Source organism: Suncus etruscus, chromosome 3 (assembly GCF_024139225.1).
Source record: "Suncus etruscus isolate mSunEtr1 chromosome 3, mSunEtr1.pri.cur, whole genome shotgun sequence".
Lineage (NCBI taxonomy): Eukaryota > Metazoa > Chordata > Mammalia > Eulipotyphla > Soricidae > Suncus > Suncus etruscus.
Window position 1 is genome coordinate 163819450 of NC_064850.1, and position 20741 is coordinate 163840190.

At 37.7% G+C, this 20741-nt stretch overlaps 1 protein-coding gene across 2 annotated transcripts in view; it reads left to right on the plus strand.

The window, feature by feature from the left end:
• GALNT1 (polypeptide N-acetylgalactosaminyltransferase 1) overlaps positions 1-20741 on the plus strand; it is an 83637-nt gene that overhangs the window by 44106 nt on the left and 18790 nt on the right. For both annotated transcript variants that reach the window (XM_049769658.1, XM_049769657.1), the window contains exons 4-5: positions 10688-10854; positions 17899-18106. In XM_049769658.1, coding sequence (XP_049625615.1) covers positions 10688-10854; positions 17899-18106 — 375 coding nt within the window. The remainder of the gene's footprint in view (positions 1-10687; positions 10855-17898; positions 18107-20741) is intronic.

Here is a 20741-nt window from a genome sequence, read left to right on the forward strand (position 1 = left end):
TCCATAGAGGTTGAGCTAGAAACAGCATTCTCATGAACAGTAGATGAGGGTTCTTTCTTTCCCACAACCCAGCAAGCACTATTTGTTTCTAGACTTTTTAATATTTGTTACTCTCATTGCTGTGAAGTTGCAGCTCATTTACATTTTCCTGATGATAAGTGATGAATAGCACTTTTTACCTTTCTACATACTTATTACCCACTGTAAGAAAGTGCTTATTCAGCTCTCCCCCCCTTTTTTTGTTTTTGGGGCCACATCTGGTGGTGCTCAGAAGTTACTCATGGCTCTGTGCTTAGAAATTGGTCCTGACAGGCTCGGGGGAGCAGTGTGAATGAGCAAGAAGTACATTCTTTGACATGCATGTATATCATCAACAATATTATATGAGTAAAATAGCCACATAGAAATATAAATAAAACTCTTTCTGGGAAGACCAAAAATAGGTATGAACCATACTGCTTGGTAATGGTTATGATTATGAATTATGATTAATCACCATCAGAGGAGGAAATAAAAAGTAACAGCAAGAGACGTTTATGAGAGATGTTGACTTGTGTTCTGTTTCTTCACCTGAGTCATGATTACATGGGCGTTTGCTATGTGATAAGTCATTCAGCTCCAAATTTATGTTTTGTACACTGTGTCTTATACTTCATAATAAAATCAACTTGAATAAGTGGGAGGTGATACAGCAGAGACAGAAAGTGTAGATGGTTTTTGAGATATAATTGTTTTAAAAAAACCAAGCGAAGGGGGTATTAGCTGAATTATCTGGGAAGATTATGCAATCAAGGGAGACACTTGTTAAGAATTTCATTCTGCCGTAGGAGTGGGAGGAATGCTTCAGGAGATACTTGGGCTGGCTATGGCTAAACTTTCTATGCACAGGCTCACCAAAGTTCTTGCTTTTTGAAAAAACAAGTGCAGCTTGTTTTTGCAAGATAAAATAGTACATTGTATTTGTACATTACTGGGGATGATCACCCTGAGGAAAAATTAGAAATTATTTGAGCAAGATTTTTGACCTTGAATCAGTGAGAAGGAATAGAGGTGTTTTTAGAAATGAATAAATAGGCATCATTTTGAGAATAAAGCCAGTGATTATGATCATATGGGAGGATAAATGGCATTGATTAGGGGTATGAAAATTCCATCTGATGACTTGATTTTTTTTCCCAGTGAAATTGGAAAGAAGTTTAATTACAGTGAGTAGGTACTGGAAATCCAAGAATGTGAAATAGGTTGAAGGAATTGGTGAGGAGTTCCTAGTCAATTGGCTATTACAGTATCCAATATCTAGTACTGGATATTGCTAAAAGCCTGCTTAAGGTTTATGGTTATAACTTAAATTTTGGACCATTTATTATGCTGTTATGTTTTGTTTCGCTAAAGTCAGCAGTTCTAGTGCAAATAAAAAATCAGAGGATTGTTGGATTTTCCTAGGGGTGAGATTTAGCCAACTGAATATGATAGTGAAATATAAGATGCAAAGCAGTGATTATGATAAAAAAAAAAAAGCTATGGATCAAGGTGCCAGGTTTGTAAGCCCATGTTCATTTGTCCCTGGCTTCAATCCTCAGCACCAAAAATATGTAAAATAGTTGTGGACTTCAGCAGAGTAAAAGGAATGGGAAAACATGACGAGAAAAAATAAAGATAGTAAAGCAAAGAGATGGTAGGGTTGAGGCTGAAGAGCCTAGGGAAGGAAGCTAAAGAGCAGGGATTATTGGAGTAATTGAGTTTGAATAAACCAGAATTGGAAGGGGGGCAGACTGAGGAATCATGACTGGAGACTGGGATACTTAAAATGGAACTAATCAGTAATGACATGGTCTATAGTTTAGCATGAAAGGAAATAGGTGAGAAGTGAGAGAGTATAGCAAAACAAAGATCTGAGAGGCCAGGTTATTGATAATTTGACTACTTGGTTGATAAAACGATTACAAATGTTACAACAAGACTAGTGGTAGGTTTCATTGTTTCATTTTATTCCTACTGGTGTTCTAGGGATTATATGGGGTGCTGGGGATTGAACCCAAATCAACAAAACTAGGGCCTTATCTGCTATACTCTCACCTGCCCCTACTGGTGATTTTGAATTTGATAGGAAGGTGTTATGAAAAGGTGTTAGAATGAGATTGCCACAGCAGGGGTTTTTGATAACACCTTTTTTAAAAAGCCTAAGGCCTCACAGGGAAGAGGGATAAACAGTGAATCAGCAATGAGCAAGAAAGATATTTACTCTTACTTCCACAATACGTAGTGGATATGGGAAGTGGAAATAAAAATGACTTCCTCTGGGAAAATTAATTTAAAAAATTTTTTTAAATGACTTCCTCTTGGGGCTGGAGAAGTGGCGCTAGAGGTAAGGTGTCTGCCTTGCAAGCACTAGCCTAGGACAGACCTGAGTTCGATTCCCCGGCATCCCAAATGGTCCCCCCAAGCCAGGGTCGATTTCTGAGCAAATAGCCAGGAGTAACCTCTGAGTGTCAAATGGGTGTGGCACAAAACAAAACAAAACAAAAAAACAACAAAAAAAGACTTTCTCTTAAAAGATATTTAGGAAACAGTATCTTTTTTTCAGTGGGGAGGGCCACATCGGTGTGGATCTAAGGAACCAACATCCATCCCAGGTTAGCCAGGCGTGGGCACACACCCAACCGCTGAGCCACTGCTCCACCAGGCTCCAGGCGTGATTTCTGAGCGCAGAACCAGAAGTAACCTCTGAGCGTCACCAGGGGTGGCCTCCCAAAAAATTACAAAAATATTGCATTCTAAATGTACATCTTTAAATCCTTTTAGTGTATGCTGCTAGTATTAGGCATAATATTTTCACCTTTATTCATTTGTTAATAGTTTATATTTTATATTTTATTTCTAGTTAATCGAGGGTGACTTGAAAGTATAAATTTTATTGTGCATTTTTATTGCTTTTTTTACCTCATTTTTATTATTCATTTCTAGATTAACTTCATCATGGTCAAAGTATATCGATGGGAGATGTGTTAATTTCTTTGAGAGGCATAGCCAGTGATATTTGGGTGTTACTAAGGACACCATGTTGTGCCAGGGAGCAGACCGAGTTTTCTACCTATAAAGCATATATTCTAGCCCTTTAAATTATTTTCCTTGCCTTTGAAGTGGTGAAACATCTTATGTGACTTAGAAACTCCAAATTTCTCAAAATGCTTCTGCCTGTACTCAAAATGTCATATTTATTTGTAGCTATCTTTATGATTTCCACTTCTGTAAAGTTTTAGGGGTAGAAGGTGAGCTCCAAGTGGTGTTCAGGAAGATACCCTTACAGCAGTTCTCAGCCAGTAGGCCACATGACCGTGTGAGGAGCATACATTGAATGTTTGGGAGACCATGTTGAGCCAGGGATCAAACCAGGGTCAACCACTTATAAAGCACATGGACCTTAATCTTTGTAATCTCTCCAGACATATTTCTTTATTGGTAACACCTGAAGTAAACTCAGGAATTATGCTAAATATATGTTCTACTATTTTGGCCATCTTTCTAGCCTTATGACCTTGATATTTTTTTTCCTTCTAGACATTTTTGTTTGTTTGTTTTGTTTTTGAGCCATACCTAACATTGCTCAAGGGTTACTCCTGGCTCTGTGCTCAGAAATCACTCCTGGCAGGCTCAAGGGACCATATGGGATGCTGGGGATCAAATGTGTCAGCCATGTGCAAGGCAAGCGAACCTGCTTGTCCTATCACTTCACCCCACACCATGTGTTTTTTGTTTTTTTTTTTTAGTCTTTGTTTTTTAATAGTTGAGCTTGATATATCTTTGTTTATTGTGTTTTGGTAATTTTGAACTTAATTAACATTTTAGATAAAGTTTATTAAAATTAATTTCACTTATTAAAATGATAATTTCATAGAAAGTATAACCTGATCTTAGTTTTTTTTTTTAATGGAGCCCTTTTATTTTTTTATCTTATTTTAGGTTTTTGGGTCACATCGGCAGCGCTCAGGGGTTCCGCCAGGCTTGGGGGACCACATGGGATGCCGGGATTCGAACCCTCATCCCTCTACATGCAAGGCAAACACCTTACCTCCATGCTATCTCTCCGGCCCCGATCTTGTTTTTTGTTTTTGTTTTTTTTTTATCTTTCTGCTTTGGTAATTTATATAGTGTCAGCTGACTCAATTTTTACTTTATTTTTTATTTTATTGTTTTTAATTTGAGGATTTTTTTATTATTTAAACTACATTGACAAATGACAATAAAATAACTTTAGGGTATTATATAATAATCTGATATTTGAATATATTGTGAAATTATGACCACACAAATAAGTCTAGTTAGTGTCTATCTCCATTCATTTTTATTTTAAAAATAAGAAATTTAAAGATCTTACAAGTGTTCAAATATGCAATGCAAAGAAATATGATATAATAACTATGCTATACTTTAGAATATGCTTATTTTATAACAGGAAGTTTATACATTTCAACCCAATTTAGCCATTCCACCTTCTCCTAATACCCACCTTTGGCAATGTCTATGTGATACAATTTTTAATATTCAATGACACTCTCTTAGATTGGAACTACATTTTTTTATTCCTTTAGTAGTAAGTGCTAGGGTCAATGTACTTATCTCATGCCTAGAGTCTTTCTCCCTCTGTCCCGTTTTAAATTGTCCCACAGTGATTTAAAAAGAAAATAAAACAACTCTTGATAATAACAGTCTATATTTGTCCTGCTTATCAACTTACTTGATATTTACGGACCCCAGAATTCTTACCTGTACAGTAAATAAAGTAACAAGGTTGTTGTGAAAATTTGTAGTGTTGCATAGTCTTGTTGAATATAGAGAGGATATAAGACTGTGGTGTAGAGAAGGTCTTTGAGGGAGTAAGCTGTAAGTTCCAGAGCTAGCCTAACTCCAGCTGTGCTTTTTCATCCTCATTCTCTTTTTACTAGTTGTTATCTGACTTCTTATCTATTGTGAATTAAGTGAAATTAATTTGTTAAATTAAAGATATCTTCTTAATATTTAACTACATCATGCTGGACAAATTTCTCTTTGGAATCCAGAAAGGTCTGCTTTGTCTAATCAGGAACCAAATTGGGAGTATATTTGGCAGCTAAGGGCCCAAAATACAATGAGGAAAAGAAATCTGCACTGCCATATTTATTGCAGTATTTATTTATTTATTTACTATTTATTGCAGTATTAATTCACAATAGCCAGAATCTTGAAACAGCTGAGTGCCCAAGAACAGATGAGTGATACATCTATGCAGTGGAATACTACCCAACTATTAGGAAAAATTAAGTCATGAAATTTGCTTATATGTGAATATACGTGGAAAATACCTTGCTGAGTGAAATGAGTCAGAGGGAGAGGAACAACAAACAAATTATAGTATGAGAATAATAGCCAAAGACAATAGAAGTGATGGGTGGGAAGTAAAGTTAAGTTAAGAGGGATAACAATAGGGGCCGGAGAGATAGCATGGAGATAAGGTGTTTGCCTTTCATGCAGAAGGAAGGTAGTTCGAATCCCAGCATACCATATGGTCCCCTGTGCCTGCTGGGTGCGATTTCTGAGCATAGAGCCAGGAGGAACCCCTGAGCGCTGCCAGGTGTGACTCAAAAAACAAAAAAAAAGATGACAATAATACTTGAATGTGATCACTCTGGGTAAATATTGAGAATTAAAAGGAAGTAAAGTGATATGTATGATAGTTTTTCAGTAACAGTATTCCAAACCATGGTGCCTAAAAGAAAAGAGACAGAAGAAAGGTATCTGCCATAGGGACAGTCTGGAGGGTGGGGTGAGGGAAGGGTTATGAGAGGGTAACTGGGGAAATTGGGAGTGAGAAATGAACACTGGTGAAGGGACGAGTGTTGAACATAGTATGACCAAAACTCAACTATCTACAGCTTTTCAACTATCTCGTGATAAAATGCAAAAAATTAATATATCATAATCAAATATTAATAAAAAATAAATGATACCCATATTAAGTCTCATAGAGATTCAGTGATAGACATTATGGGTTTCATTGATAAGCTGAATTAAACTAATATCAAGGATTATATACTGTATGATTCTATTTGCATAGCTTTTGTAAAAACATAATAAAAACATAGTAACAAACAGATGTTCATTATTAGGAGCAATGCATGCAGTTGGATGCAATGCATGGAGACAGTTTCACAAAAGGAGTCATTGGGAAGTGAAATGGTTATTTTTGTGATTGGAATGGTTTTTATTTGGGGTGGGGGTCACACTCAGCTGTGCTCAGGAGCTACTCCTGGCTCTGCACTCAGAAGTTGCTCCTGGCAGGCTTTGGGGACCATATGGGATGCTGGGATTCGAAATGGTGTTCACTGCGTGCAAGGCGAATGCCCCACTGCTGTGCTATCACTCCAGCCCTGATTGGAATGGTTATATGAATTTAAATATGCTCTAAAATTTATATAATGAGCTAAAATTTATAAGGTTCCCTCCCCCCCCCAAGAGTGTCATTTGAAAAAACATTCTGTTTGGAACAATTAAAACTCTAACACACTGTGCTAAGAGCTATCATGCCACCTCTGGAAAACTAATAGTATAGATTACCAACTGATTTTATAAAAACCTTATTGCCCAACAGAGGTGTTTATTATTGAACTCTTCACTAGAAGAATGCAAAAAAATTAATTATGGAATACATGTGTGGAATGGCATGCTAGTAGCTATAGAAATAGGCTTTTCCTAATAGCATGAATGAGACATGAGATTCATATTGACTAGAAGAACTCAGACATAAAAGTATGTGCTCTTTTGTCATTACTTCTCTAAGTCCTGTGTCATTCTGGAGGTTCTTGACATTTTCTGACAGAGTCTGTAAGATCAAAATTATTCTTATAATAGTACTAAGACACGATATGCCAATTTTGATCATTTTCTTCACATGGTTTATATTGAAATCTAAGAAGTTGTATGAGGTGCCTGGAGATCAAGCTCAACAGATAGGCCTGATCAGTACCTGGCACTGACATGGTCCCCCGAGCAGAGAGCCAGGAACATCCCCCAGCACTGCCAGATTCATGATAAAGGGGTTTTAAAGACAATTATAAAGGATATCCTTGGAAGAAAGGATAAACCTTGGTAGGGAACCTGAGGCCAAACCCTGGGATCTGGGAGAACATCAGATTATGGCTCACTAAAGAATAACTTAAAAGTTTGGGGGCTGGAGAGATAGCTTGGAGGTAAGGCATTTGCCTTGCATGTAGAAGGACAGTTTTTCGAATCCCAGCATCCCATATGGTCCCCTGAGCCTGCCAGAGCAATTTCTGAGTGTAGAGCCAGGAATAACCTCTGAGCGCTGCCGGATGTGACCCAGAAAAACAAAAAACAAAAAACAAAAAAACAAGTTTGACTAATGTGGAGTGGTAATTATATGATCAGGAAATCAGAATAAATCTGGGCTATTTTTAAAGTTTTAAAAACTTTTAAATTTTTCCATACAGTTTGAGAATTTTAATTATTTAATGCATCATCCAAGAAAGAAATCTGGTTTTTCACTTCTCATTTACAAAGTTCTCAGATGGTTTTTGTCTTCTGTCCATTTTCCTATTTACACACTGCACATTTTGAATAATTTTGTGTCTTACTTTTTTTTTTCTTTTCTTTTTTTTTTTTTTTTTTTTTTGTGGTTTTTGGGTCACGCCCGGCAGTGCTCAGGGGTTACTCCTGGCTCCATGCTCAGAAATTGCTCCTGGCAGGCACGGGGACCATATGGGATGCCGGGATTCGAACCGATGACCTTCTGCATGAAAGGCAAACACCTTACCTCCATGCTATCTCCCCGGCCCCATCTTACTTTTTTTAAAAGATTTTTGTTGCTTTGGTAAATTGGCATCTTTATAGTTCCCTTGGCAGTTTGTTTTTTCTAATTTTATGACAGTAAGTAGGATTTTAGGGGTGGGGCCTCCACACGGCAGCACTCAGGGCTTACTTCTGGTTCTGCACTCATAAATCACTCCTGGCAGGCTCGGGGGACAATATGGGATAACGGGAATGGAACCTGGGTCTGCATGTGCAAGGCAGACACCCTACTATTGTGCTATCTCTCTGACCCAGTAAGATTAATTTTTGAAAGAAGAGCTATATGATGTTTTTATTAGAAGCGTGTTCATTGTATCCTCCTTACCTTTTATATAAGCCATTCCTGACTTAGTGTTCAACATTAGGCATTAGAAGTGCATTAGCGGGGCCGGAGACATAGCATGGAGGTAAAGTGTTTGCCTTGCATGCAGAAAGTCGGTGGTTCGAATCCCGGCATCTCATGGTTCCCTGAGCCTGCCAGCAGCGACTTCTGAGCATAAAGCCAGGAGTAACTCCTGAGAATGGCCGGTGTGACCCAAAAAACCAAAAAAGAAAAAAAAAGAAAAAAAAGAAATGCATTAGCAACACAGGTTCTATCCCTGGCACCATCTGGCCTTTTGAGTGTTGTCAACATGGCCCCAGTGGCCCAAGCCACTCAGGAGGGTCCTACATCACAAGCATTGAACACTGGCACTAGCTGGCAGGATATGGCCATGAGTAGCTTTGGGTCATCTGAGTTCTGGAGGCCCCATCAAAAATGAAAAATGAGTGTCTTGACTTACCCACCTGTTACATTCTTGAAGCATAGTGATTAATGTTTTAACAATTTGGAGTGGAAACTATGTTCAGATCTTTTATTTGGAACGCTGAGGATGCAATTTCCCTTTCTTCACATTTAAGATATTTAAAATTTTTTTTATAATTGGTTATATTTGTAATTCTCTTCCATCCTTATTCTCATACATATGTACATGCACATTTATAGGATACATTTGGTAGGCTGCAAGGGTACACAGAAAATGCAATATAGGAGTCACCCTGGGGAAGTCTGTGTGGTCAGGATTTGGCCTTTATCCTACACTAGAATTTCTTACTTGAATAAATTCACATATTACCAGTATGTGTCGTTGTAAGTAGCGTTATAGAGAAGAAACCACAATTTAAATGTATACAAAATCATCGTACAAATTGAAATAACACTGCAGTGTTAAAGGAATAGATGCATTTAAGTTTTCGATCTTACCGTTTTTGCCTTAAAGTTTGTGGAGGAGGTGGTAGGCTATGTATTGACTTTCTGAGTGAATCTTAATGTAAACATAGGGTACAAAAGGAATGGGCAGTGACGTGGAAATGAGGTTCAAGCCTTTTGGGCCAGTGGATAGTGAGATTACTGGTAGAAGGAGATAGATCATACTGGGTGGCATTGGTATCTCTTCCTTTGGTATTGGGAATGTAAAGAGGTGGAAGACTGAAACGAGATTCAGTGAAGAAGATATTTGTCTCTCCATTTCTCTTGAGAGAGACCAGACTAACGGGCCCTTATAACGAGCTATTCTTCCACTTCTTGTTCTTTCGATCCCTTTATTTTGTTAAAATTCCTCCTTCCATTTTCTTTCCTGACAAATGTCAATTACCATCACTACATGAATTCAATAAATAGGTTATTGTGGCAGTTTCAGAAGAGGAGTTTAGTATTTTCCTCATTTCTTTCTGCTGAACTCCCTTGTATAGGCAGTAGTAACCTGTCAAATAAGCTTAAAGGTCACATACTTTGTAAAACTTGGGAGAAAGTGGGAAGGAAAGTTGGAAACAAAAGACTAGAGCAACTTTTATAATTTAAGGCTATCTAGGAAAGTTATACATGCACTTTTCAGCTAAAATACCTCTTAATAGCTGGTAACTTGTTATTGTTCTCTGAAAGAAGAGACTTTGTTGCCTAGCAGATTGCTAGACATGTACATTTGCTGATTTCTTAAACACGTATGTTGGGTGTATTTGGTCTTTCTGATAATCATTCTCTTTATATGTAGTCTTGTTAAGCAAATTGCACTTTGATATTTAATTATGGAAATTAGGCAGCATCAAGGACATGGTTAGCAATGAGGATTATAGCATCTCACTCAGCTCCTGGCCTTGCTGTATTTCACCTCAGTTTGTCTTCTGTGAAATGAGGCTTCAAATGTCCCACAGAATTGTTAGTGTTTAGCATATAAGTAATAGATAGTAAATATTAGTTCTTTTTAATTGAAGATATATTCTTGCTTAGATCCTTAAACTGCAGATTCTAGTGTTTGTTTTTGTCTAATTGTATTATTGAAATGTATTCAGTTTGGAATTAATGGTATATCCATGGTAGATATTTCCCATTATAATGAGTTAACAGAAAGCATACATTAGTAAAAGATGCCTAATTTTAAAAATGGAATTGGCAATTTAAAATAATTTTAATCTAAACATTTAACTTTAAGTACTATTTACTGAAAATACAAAAACATTATTGGTTTTTGTTTTGTTTTGTTTTGAGGTCACACCTGGTGGTGCTCAGGGGTTAATTCTGGCTCTTTGCTAGAAATTACTCCTGGTAGGCTCCGGGGACCATATAGAACACTATGGATCAAATCTGTGTTGGCCTCTTGTAAGGCAAACATCTACCCACTGTGCTATCTCTCCCGGTCTAACAAATGACATTATTCACCAAAACCTAAATCAATACAGTGTTAGCAAGAATCCCAGCACCAGAGCAATTTGTTTTATTGGTGTATTGCCCTTTTTAGTCAAGAGCCATTGTTTATGCTATATCTTCACAGTCATTTTTGATAAAGGCATTTATTTGCTTCATCTCTAGGTGTAAAACAAAGGTGTATCCAGATAATCTTCCTACAACAAGTGTGGTGATTGTTTTCCACAATGAAGCTTGGAGCACACTTCTGCGAACTGTCCATAGTGTCATTAATCGCTCACCAAGACATATGCTAGAAGAAATTGTTCTAGTAGATGATGCCAGTGAAAGAGGTAAATTTTACATTTTAATGTCAAAAACAATGCTACACATTCTTTCATCAGCAGTTAAAAATAAATTGCTATTGTTTTCAACTTAATAATTTCATATAAACATATAATTTATACTGAGAGTATTTATGGCATGTGGACTCATTTTTATAGTCAAAGAACGCATTAGTGTGAAAAATAAAGTATTACTTTAATCAGCATTTAGATAGTGTTATACTTTAATCTTTTTTTTAAAATAAATAATGTTATGTAAGCAAAGTACAAAACCCTCTCAGCACGAGTGAGTTTGGCCCAACAACCCCAAAAAAGGAACTGAATAAAAGGATGAAAAAGGAATTTAAGATGATACGATACTCAGATCATAAGAGTAAATCTTCAGTGTTACTCATTCGAATATTCTTCCAGGAATCTCAGGGTTTTCTTCCTAGTTTAAAAATTCCCATTGTTTCTGAAAAGGAGAAGTTCCAATGATAGGACCTTTAGCCAGCATTTGTTTTGCATTCTTAGAGTTTCATGCCACAAGATGGTCTGCTTAGTCCATCTACAAAGAAGCATAGAAGGGCCAGAGCAGTAGTGTAGTGGGTAGGCCATTTGCCTAGCATATTGCTGACACAAGTTTGATCTTCGGTACCTTGTATGGTCCCTGAGTCCCACCAGGAAGCACCCCTAAGTGCAAAACTAGGAACACATGAAACTTAACCTAGATTTCACCCCACATAGTCCCACAACCATTGCTAGGTTTGGCCCAAAATCCCAAAAAAAGAAAACTATTTTTCCCCTTGATTCATCTTTTTAAATTAAGCTTTTTGGGGGGATCGGGGGCTGGTGGTGGTTCTTAGGGGGCCATTTGGTGAGGAGGGGATTGAATAAGGATTGGTCATATGTGAGGCAAGCACCTTAACCTCTATACTTGCTCACCCAAACCTAATTTCTTGCCTGATTCCTCATGTTTGTTAAGATGAGCCTAGTGTAGCTTTTATATCTTCCTTTCCTGAGACCTTACTAAATATGTACATTTGGTTTTTTCTTAATTATTGGAAATAATTTGCACATCATTAGCAATTTAAGTCTTAGGACTTTTCCAGATTGTAAAGGTTCAAAAAGATAAAACTCAACCTCCTCACAGACTTCATCACTTACCTCAGTTTAATTATGGAAATTTTATAGTAACATAAAAGTTTGAAATAACAGTATAGTAAGATGTTAAAATGAATAATAGCTATGAGAAATTATGAAAATCACATCTAAAAGAAATACATTTATACTTATTGACTATAGATATGTAAATCTCATGGATGATTGACAGAAGTTAATTTTTCTTTAAGAAAATAAAGCATGAAACAGTGAGTAAGGTGTTTGATTTGCAAGCAGCTGAACCTGGTTCCATCTCTACCATCCCATATGATCCCTGAGCCTGCCAGATGTATTTTCTGATTATGGAGCTAGGAGTAGTCCCTAAGTGCTGCTAGGTATTGTCCCAAAGCAAAAACAAACATACAAACAAAAATAGAAGCAAAGTCAAACAGTGCTTTTTACAGTCTATTCTGTACTTGTGTTTGATTTACTTATATTTAGTATTTTCTAAGTTAAATATCCCTAAGTTGGATAAAATTAAAATAATTTTGATTTTTGGTGGTGGGGGGGGATTTGTTTGGTTTGGTTTGGCTTTTGAACCATACCAAGTGGCTCTCAGTGTTGCTTCTGGCTCTGCGCTCAGAAATTACTCCTGGCATGCTTGGATGACCAGGGATCAAACCCAGGTCAACTGCATGCAAGACCAACACCCTACCCTCTGTGCTATTGCTCCTGCCCCAAAATAATTGTTTTTAAAAAGAGAGTTGGTTTTTCTTATAGTCATTTTTCCAGTGCCTCCTTTGGATTCTCTGTTACTCCGTTGAATGTGGAAAAGTCTATGTAGAATAGTAAACTTTTGTAGGATGTGAACTAATCAGATTTTATGGCCATAGTCTAAAACATAACAGAGAAAGTCACAGAGAATAGCTAATCTTTCCTTTCTCACATAGCCCCTTATCACCCAGCTGTGTAAATTTGTGAGACATAATGTAGGCTGGTGTCCTTCTGCTGCCCTCTTCTCATGAGAACCTTTGTCACTGAAACATAGTCTGGTCTTCCCTTTTCTTTCTTCCAAAAGCCTTAGGTGTCCAGCTTATCCTTTTTTCTTTTTGGGAAGCACTAGGCATCGTGTTTTGTGGTAATAACTTTAGTCTTGCTTTCCAGATTCGAAATTATCTAATACATATTTTTTGGATTTAGAAATCAGAAAGTTCTTTGTTCCCTTCTGTTTCCCCTTATTCATGAAACATATCAAAGATATCATTTCTCACCTGGATTTCAGACACAGACTAGTCTTAATGAATATCTCCACATACCCTCACACTTTCCCATCTTTTCACCTTATTGCTGCAGCTTGAGTGAAATAAATCTAAGTGTTACTTCTGACTAGAGAGGCCTGCATGTACTGGCCTTTTCCTGAATCTCATCACATCTGAAATCACCCCCTGCTCAACTCATTCCTATAGCCAAGAGCAAATGTTGACTCAGAGTCAAGTTATATTTAAAGAGTTCTTCCTTGACCTTCCAAGACCCATCATATCCTTCTGAGTACATGTGGAACATTCTGTACCACAAAGCATTTACCTAAGTTTTTAACTATTGACTTGTTAGTCAGATAAATTTTTCTCTTCTCATTTAGTTCCTCAGATCCTTCAATGCCTATGACATAGTAAAAATGTGAACATTAGGGGCCTGCGCGGTGGCGCTAGAGGTAAGGTGTCTGCCTTGCCAGCGCTAGCCTAGGACGGACCGTGGTTCGATCCCCCGGCGTCCCATATGGTCCCCCACGCCAGGAGTGACTCCTGAGCGCATAGCCAGGAGGAACCCCTGAGCGTCACCGGGTGTGGCCCAAAAAAAAGTAAAAATTAATGAATAATTTATTATTCAATCCTCACTTTACTTATGTGTGTGAACTTCCTATAGCACATCTTTTCTAACTCAGGGAATCTTGTTTCATAGTTAAAGTCTGAGTTTCAGCAACTACATTTATTAAAGAAGTTTGAAGAAGGTGATATTACCTCTATTGATAAGCAAAAGCAAAATGAAACTTACTGTACACCTAGAGCTTAGCCTCTTATCTGCTATATATGTCAGGTCTGTCAGAAACCTTCCTATTACCAGCCTCTTAATGAAAATAATCTGAGTGAATCCATAGTTTCAGAAATTATGTGATTGTCCGCCTAGAAATTATCTGTTATGTTACTAATTTGAAATTATTATTTTTCTCATTTTACACAAAAGGAAATGAGGGTTTTTATTTCAGTAAGTTTTAGGAGTTTATTAGACTGTAAATTTCTTGTTCTTCCCAACACCCCCATTAAAGTTCAGTCTAGATTGCTCAAATGTTACTGTAGGCCATGAATTTTTTCTGATTGTCAGACTTCGTATTCCTTGATGGAGACATGCCTAGGGAACCTTTTAGGCTAATGGATGTAAAGATGTTTCTGTAAATGAGATAGATTCTCCCTTGTTTTTAGATAATATAGCTTCTTATCATTTAAGCTCCCTCTACTCTTGTTTCAATTTTGTAAATTGAGACTTCAGCAAATAATTCCTAACCTCCACCCAGACCTGAGTCCATAATTCTATATCAACTCTCATAAAGCATTTATTTCTCAGCTTTATAGCATAGATGTGTTGTCATATACCTGTAAAATCACTTTTTCCTTTTACCTTTTCTGACTTATTAGCACAAGTACCTTTAATTGTGTTAGTCAACCCTGGCCCTCACATGATTTATGTTAAAATCTGACTAACAAAAGTGACAGGGAAGGCAGCAGAGAGGAGAAGCTTGGCTGGCTCAGTAAGATCAATAAGGGCTGCTCAACAACCCCTGGTCAAAATAAACTTTCTCCTGTGACTCTGTCTTGTTCCTTGTGTGCTGCTCCTTGCTACCCATCCATCCATTTCAGGGTTAGCATGAACACAAACAAACAAGTCAAATACTATGAACTGAAAGTGTCTGAAAGCAGCTGAAAGCAAGCTTCAGGCGATAGCCATCAACTCCTGGGAAACCTGCCAACCAGAAAGCCCTAGAATTATCCCTACAGCTTGTGGAATAGTCATTTTCTTGAATTCTTACACCACAGAATTAATGCATTTTTTTTTTTCGTTTTGTTTGTAGATGAGACAAATCAAAACTTTTCAAAGATGTGGAACTGGGAATTAGATGCCCGTTTTTTTTTTTGTTCGTTTGTTTGTTTTTATGGTTTTTGGGTCACACCCGGCAGTGCTCAGGGTTATTCCTGGCTCCAGGCTCAGAAATTGCTCCTGGCAGGCATGGGGGACCATATGGGACGCTGGGATTCAAACCGATGACCTCTTGCATGAAAGGCAAACGCCTTACCTCCATGCTATCTCTCCAGCCCCTAGATGCCCGTTTTTAAGTAGCAATTTAAATAGTCTATTTTGGGGTAAAACGTGGAAAACATAGTCTTAATCAAAGTCCATCCCTGAAAACATCACACACCTGTTCACATAAAATTATACCAAACTCTGGGCATAAAGTAATTTAAATCTGTGTCAGATTAGGTAAGTCTATAGGCATGAATTGCTCTCTATAGAATACCTCCTGGACTCTCTGTGAATAAAAGATATGAATTTGAGTCCTTCCTTGTTTTTGTTTTGTTTTGTTTTGTTTCGTTTTGGTTTTTGGGCCACACCCGGCGATGCTCAGGGGTTACTCCTGGCTGTCTGCTCAGAAATAGCTCCTGGCAGGCACAGGGGACCATATGGGACACCGGGATTCGAACCAACCACCTTTGGTGCTGCTTGAAAGGCAAACACCGCTGTGCTATCTCTCCGGGCCCCTTCCTTGTTTTAATCATCAACAAGCAGTGTTGATGGGTTAATTTATTAACCTTGATGGGTTAATTTATTATCTACTGAGCCTTATATTTTTAATCTTCAAATTTGTGAGATAATTGTAATAATCTCATAAAATTTGTGAGGATTAAATGAGATTTTTGTTTTATTGTTTGTTTTTTTTGGGGGGGTCACATCCGGCTGTGCTCAGTGGTTACTCCTGGCTCTGCGCTCAGAAATTGCTCCTGACTCGGGAGACCATATGAGATGCCAGGATTCAAACTACTGTCCGACCTGGGTCAGCTGTGTACAAGGCAAACACCCTACCACTGTGCTATCTCCCCGGACCCTAAATCTCACCTAAGTGAGATTTTTAAAATATTTGAAGAGCCTAGAATTTTTGCTAAATAGGAAAAATATGATCGCCCTGCTCAGAAAATGTTGTTTATTCCTTCAGAGTTGCCAATACCTTCATCTTTTCTATCAGAGTCAAGTTAAAGATTTCTCCTTTTTTGTTTGTTTTTGTTTTTGGGTCACACCTGGCTGCGCTCAGGGGTTACTCTATGAGCTCTATGCTCAGAAATAGCTCCTGGCAGGCTCAGGGGACCATATGGGATGTCGGGATTCACACCACCGACCTTCTGCATGCAAGGCAAATGCCTTACCTCCATGCTATCTCTCCAGCCCCAAGTTAAAGATTTCTGACTCTAAAATCTGGTGCATAAAATAGAAACAGTCATTAGATAGTTCTCCAGATTTTTTTCAGATATAGTTGGGCTTTATTTATTTATTTATTGAGCTTTAGAAAACATTAATATCCTATAAACATTAACTGTAATAAAACTTTAAAGTATAATAAACATTTTATATACTTGTATTGTGGTATATATTGACAATTCTCTTTCACAATTTTTATAACTGATTGTTTGATCATAGAGGCATTTTGGTCTTAGCAATTTTGACTCCCAAGAGCCATTTCACTATTTTTCTTTCCCTCTACTAGATAGGAGCCACATTTAATAATGATAGATAGTACAGAGAGATAGTACAGTAGGTAAAGCACATGGTTTGCATTAAGCCAACATGGGTTTGATCCCTAATATTGCTTATGTCTCCCAACATACCTCCTAGGTTGGAAAGACTTGGACATCCTGTTGTGAATAGCATAAATCCCACAAAGTAACATGATCTGAAGAACTTTATTTTTGCTTTGAAGACAGTGTTTTGGTCTTCTCTATTCAGATCAGTTATTTGGAGGAGGGGCATTTTTTCTTACATCTATCAGATTTCTTCAGGAAATCTCCTGACTTTGTATATATCTGCATACTCCCATTTCCCCTATCTTTTTCCTTCATACCCTCATTTACCTTTTCATTTTTAACAAAAAAAAAATTGGGGTTTCTGGGCCACACCCAGAGGTGCTCAGGGGTTATTCCTGGCTCTGCACTCGGGCATCACTCCTGAAGGCCCTAGGAACCATATGGAATGCCAGGATCAAACCTGGGTCAGCCATGTGCAAAGCAAATGCCCTACCTGCTTTACTATCGCTCCAGCCCCTTAACCAAACATTTGTTGTTGTATATTTAATCTGGACCTCTTTGTGTATTGAAGATGTCTGGCTAGTGCAGCAGTTAACCAGTACATCTCTTCTGTATTGGTCCTATTTCCTTTGTCCTGATAAAAAAGAAAACTATACAAAGTCAGTGGCTGTGGTAGTCAATACAAATCCATTTCTACCTTTAAAGTAGCTCCATTTTGGTCTTGCAAGAAATCCCACTGTATTCTGAACTGACAGCTTGTGCATATGCTATTCTTTTTCCCTTTAGGGTTCTGAATTTAATACTTTCGGACAGTTTTTCTGTTCTTGAATTTTAACACAATTAGGAAAAGAATTGATCCTGACAGAGAGTAGCTCAGGCAAATGTGGTAATATGCTTATCCTTGATTGAGTCCAAGCCTTGTTTCTAATTCTATATGCAATTAAGTAGAAACAGCTCCTAGAAAATATATTCAGGAAATAAAAGACTTCCTGAAGCAGAATAGGTTCCTAATGAGTTAGGGATACTCACTACAAGTACTCATTGAATAAGTGTTGAATGATTTCTGTAAATTAAAATTATTTCTGGATAGTGATAGGTCATATTTTTCATGTTGTGTTATTGTTTTCAGATTTTTTGAAAAGACCTCTAGAGAGTTATGTGAAAAAATTAAAAGTACCAGTTCATGTTATTCGAATGGAACAACGTTCTGGATTGATCAGAGCTAGATTAAAAGGAGCTGCTGTGTCGAAAGGCCAAGTAATCACCTTCTTAGATGCTCACTGTGAGTGTACAGTGGGATGGCTGGAACCTCTCTTAGCCAGGATCAAACATGACAGGTAATTGTCTGGGGCTGTACATTTAGTTTAAATGCATTTGTGTCTGTACTAAGTTGTAAAATGCCATCTTAGAGATAAAAAAATAATTTCCTCTTGGGACTAAACAATAGTACAGCAGGTATGCTGCTTGCCTTGCAAAAGACCAACCCAGATTTGTTCGCTGATATCCTGCATGACTTCCTGAGCATCACAGGTGTTGCAAATAATAATAATAATATCCTCTGAAGCTTCCTTTAAAATACTTCTAAAAGGTCTAGGAATGTGGCTCGTCCGTAAAGCACTAGTCTTGTTTGTGTGAGGCCCTGGGTTCAATCTCCAGCACCACTACAAAAAATAATCATAATAAATCATCTCTATAATAATAATAAATGCATCTCTAAATATGAAGATAGCATATTCTCAGGGCTGGATAGAATGTTTACACACTATCTTGTTCATGAAAATGAATTAGGAAACACATTGTTAGGATATATACTGAACACACTTTGTCGCTAAGTGGGAAAAGAATAGATGGATAGTGAATGATCTAAGAGAAATGAGATAAATCCTTTGCTTGTTCCTGTTCTCTAAAATTAGCACTGGAGCAGACAGGTCATCTCATTTCTACTTACATTCTTATTATGACTATAGCTCTCAGCTTTCAGCACAGCAAGAAATAGAAGGGATTGGGAGAGACACACATTGCATCCTCAGATGTTTAATTGCATTGTGAGGAACATGACCCTGGCTGTCATCTTTGATGACATACATTTTTCAAAGAATTACCTACTGCTGCTCTGAGGCTCAGTTCTTATGTATTAGGAGATAATCTGACTTTAGGACACTGAACCTATATTATTTGAATTTCTGCCTGTCATTGGAATTTGATCTAGACTAGAGGCTATGTCAGTAGTAAGATTTAGATTTTAAACGGGATAACTTCTGAAGTACATGGAGCACGGCAGGAGCTAATGTACCTGCAGCAGATGACAAACCTACAACCTCCTCTCAAAGATGAATGAATGGTGGGGGGGGGGGGGGAAGCATTAAAGTAATGAAAAGATGTTTTCTAAAGATAGTTTTAAGACAGAGAATATTGGGGCCGGGTAGGTGGCGCTGGACGTAAGGTGTCTGCCTTGCAAGCACTAGCCAAGGAAGGACCACGGTTCGATCCCCCGGCGTCCCATATGGTCCCCCCACGCCAGGGGCGATTTCTGAGCACATAGCCAGGAGTAGCCCCTGAGCGTCAAACGGGTGTGGCCCAAAAAACCAAAAAAAAAAAAAAAAAAGACAGAGAATATTACTTAAAGAAAGAATAGAAGCGGGGCCAGAGACATGGCATGGAGGTAGAGTGTTTGCCTTTCATGCAGAAGGATGGTGGTTCAAATCCCGGCATCCCATATGGTCCCTCGAGCTTGCCAGGAGTGATTTCTGCGCATAGAGCCAGGAGTAACTCCTGAGCACTGCTGGGTGTGACCAAAAAAAAAGAAAAATAAAGGAAGGAATAGAAGGACTTTAAATTGTCTTCTACAAGTATAAAAGTATTTAGGAAGTATTTTAAAGACATAGCAGAGGAAGCATTGGGAAATGTCAGAAATATCAAAGAGGAACTAACTGAAATAATAACCACAATTATTTCCAATTTGGTTTATATGCTAGATTAAATATGAATAATAGCTTAAAAGGCTGGATAAACAAAGACTTTTTAAATGCTTTAGTGAGTTGGCACAAAAAAAGTCACAGATCTCAAAATGAATTAAGAACAAGTGAACATTAGAAGTCAGCTTTCACTTGTAGAGTTTCTTCTGAATTTAAATGCAAGCGAGCCTCTCAAGGCACAGCTTCCACCATGATAGACTGGGTAAGGGACAAGGCTGAGTGAGGTCTTGCCTAGGCTGGGAAGATGAATAGCAAACACCTGTATAACGTACTTGACAATAGCTCTAAAGTTTATGTGGAAACAGAGCAGGCACTAATAATTATAGTGGGGATGATTGTGAAAGATGATTAAGTAATGCTGGCATTAACTGGTTGTTCTCAGGAACATGAATGCATGTTCTACCTAAAAATCATTCCTATAGGGATTAAAGGCAAAAAGTAATGTTTTTGAAGATAATAAAGGAGAATAGCTTTTTGATTTTTGAATAGGGAAAGATTTCTTTTTAATATCATCTAGATGGGGAAGACAAAATATTCTCTGAAATGTGGCTGTCAATATATGAATAAGGTACCTTTTATTAGAGAGGACTGTGGTCATGTGTGGTGTTTTCAGATTTACAACAAAATATAACAGAAAAATTTGTTATTTTATCTGGAAAAATAAGCTGTTAGGAATATTTTTTCTAATAGTTTGATTCTTTCAAACAATTTGAAAATATATTTACGTTTTTGATTCACAACTAGTGATGCAGAGGACTTGCTTACTTCTAATTAGCTCTGAACTCAGTGATCACTTTTGGTGGGCACATGTGGTTCCAGAAATAGAACCTCAGATCAGAGGTGTAAGACCATCGCCCTACCCACTATACTATCTCTCTGGCTTTCTTTTTTCTTTTTTTTTTCCTTTCAGTTTTTGGGTCACACCCAGCGGTGCTCAAGGGTTACTCCTGCTTCTGCACTCAGAATCTCTCCTGGCAGGGGCTGGAGAGATAGCATG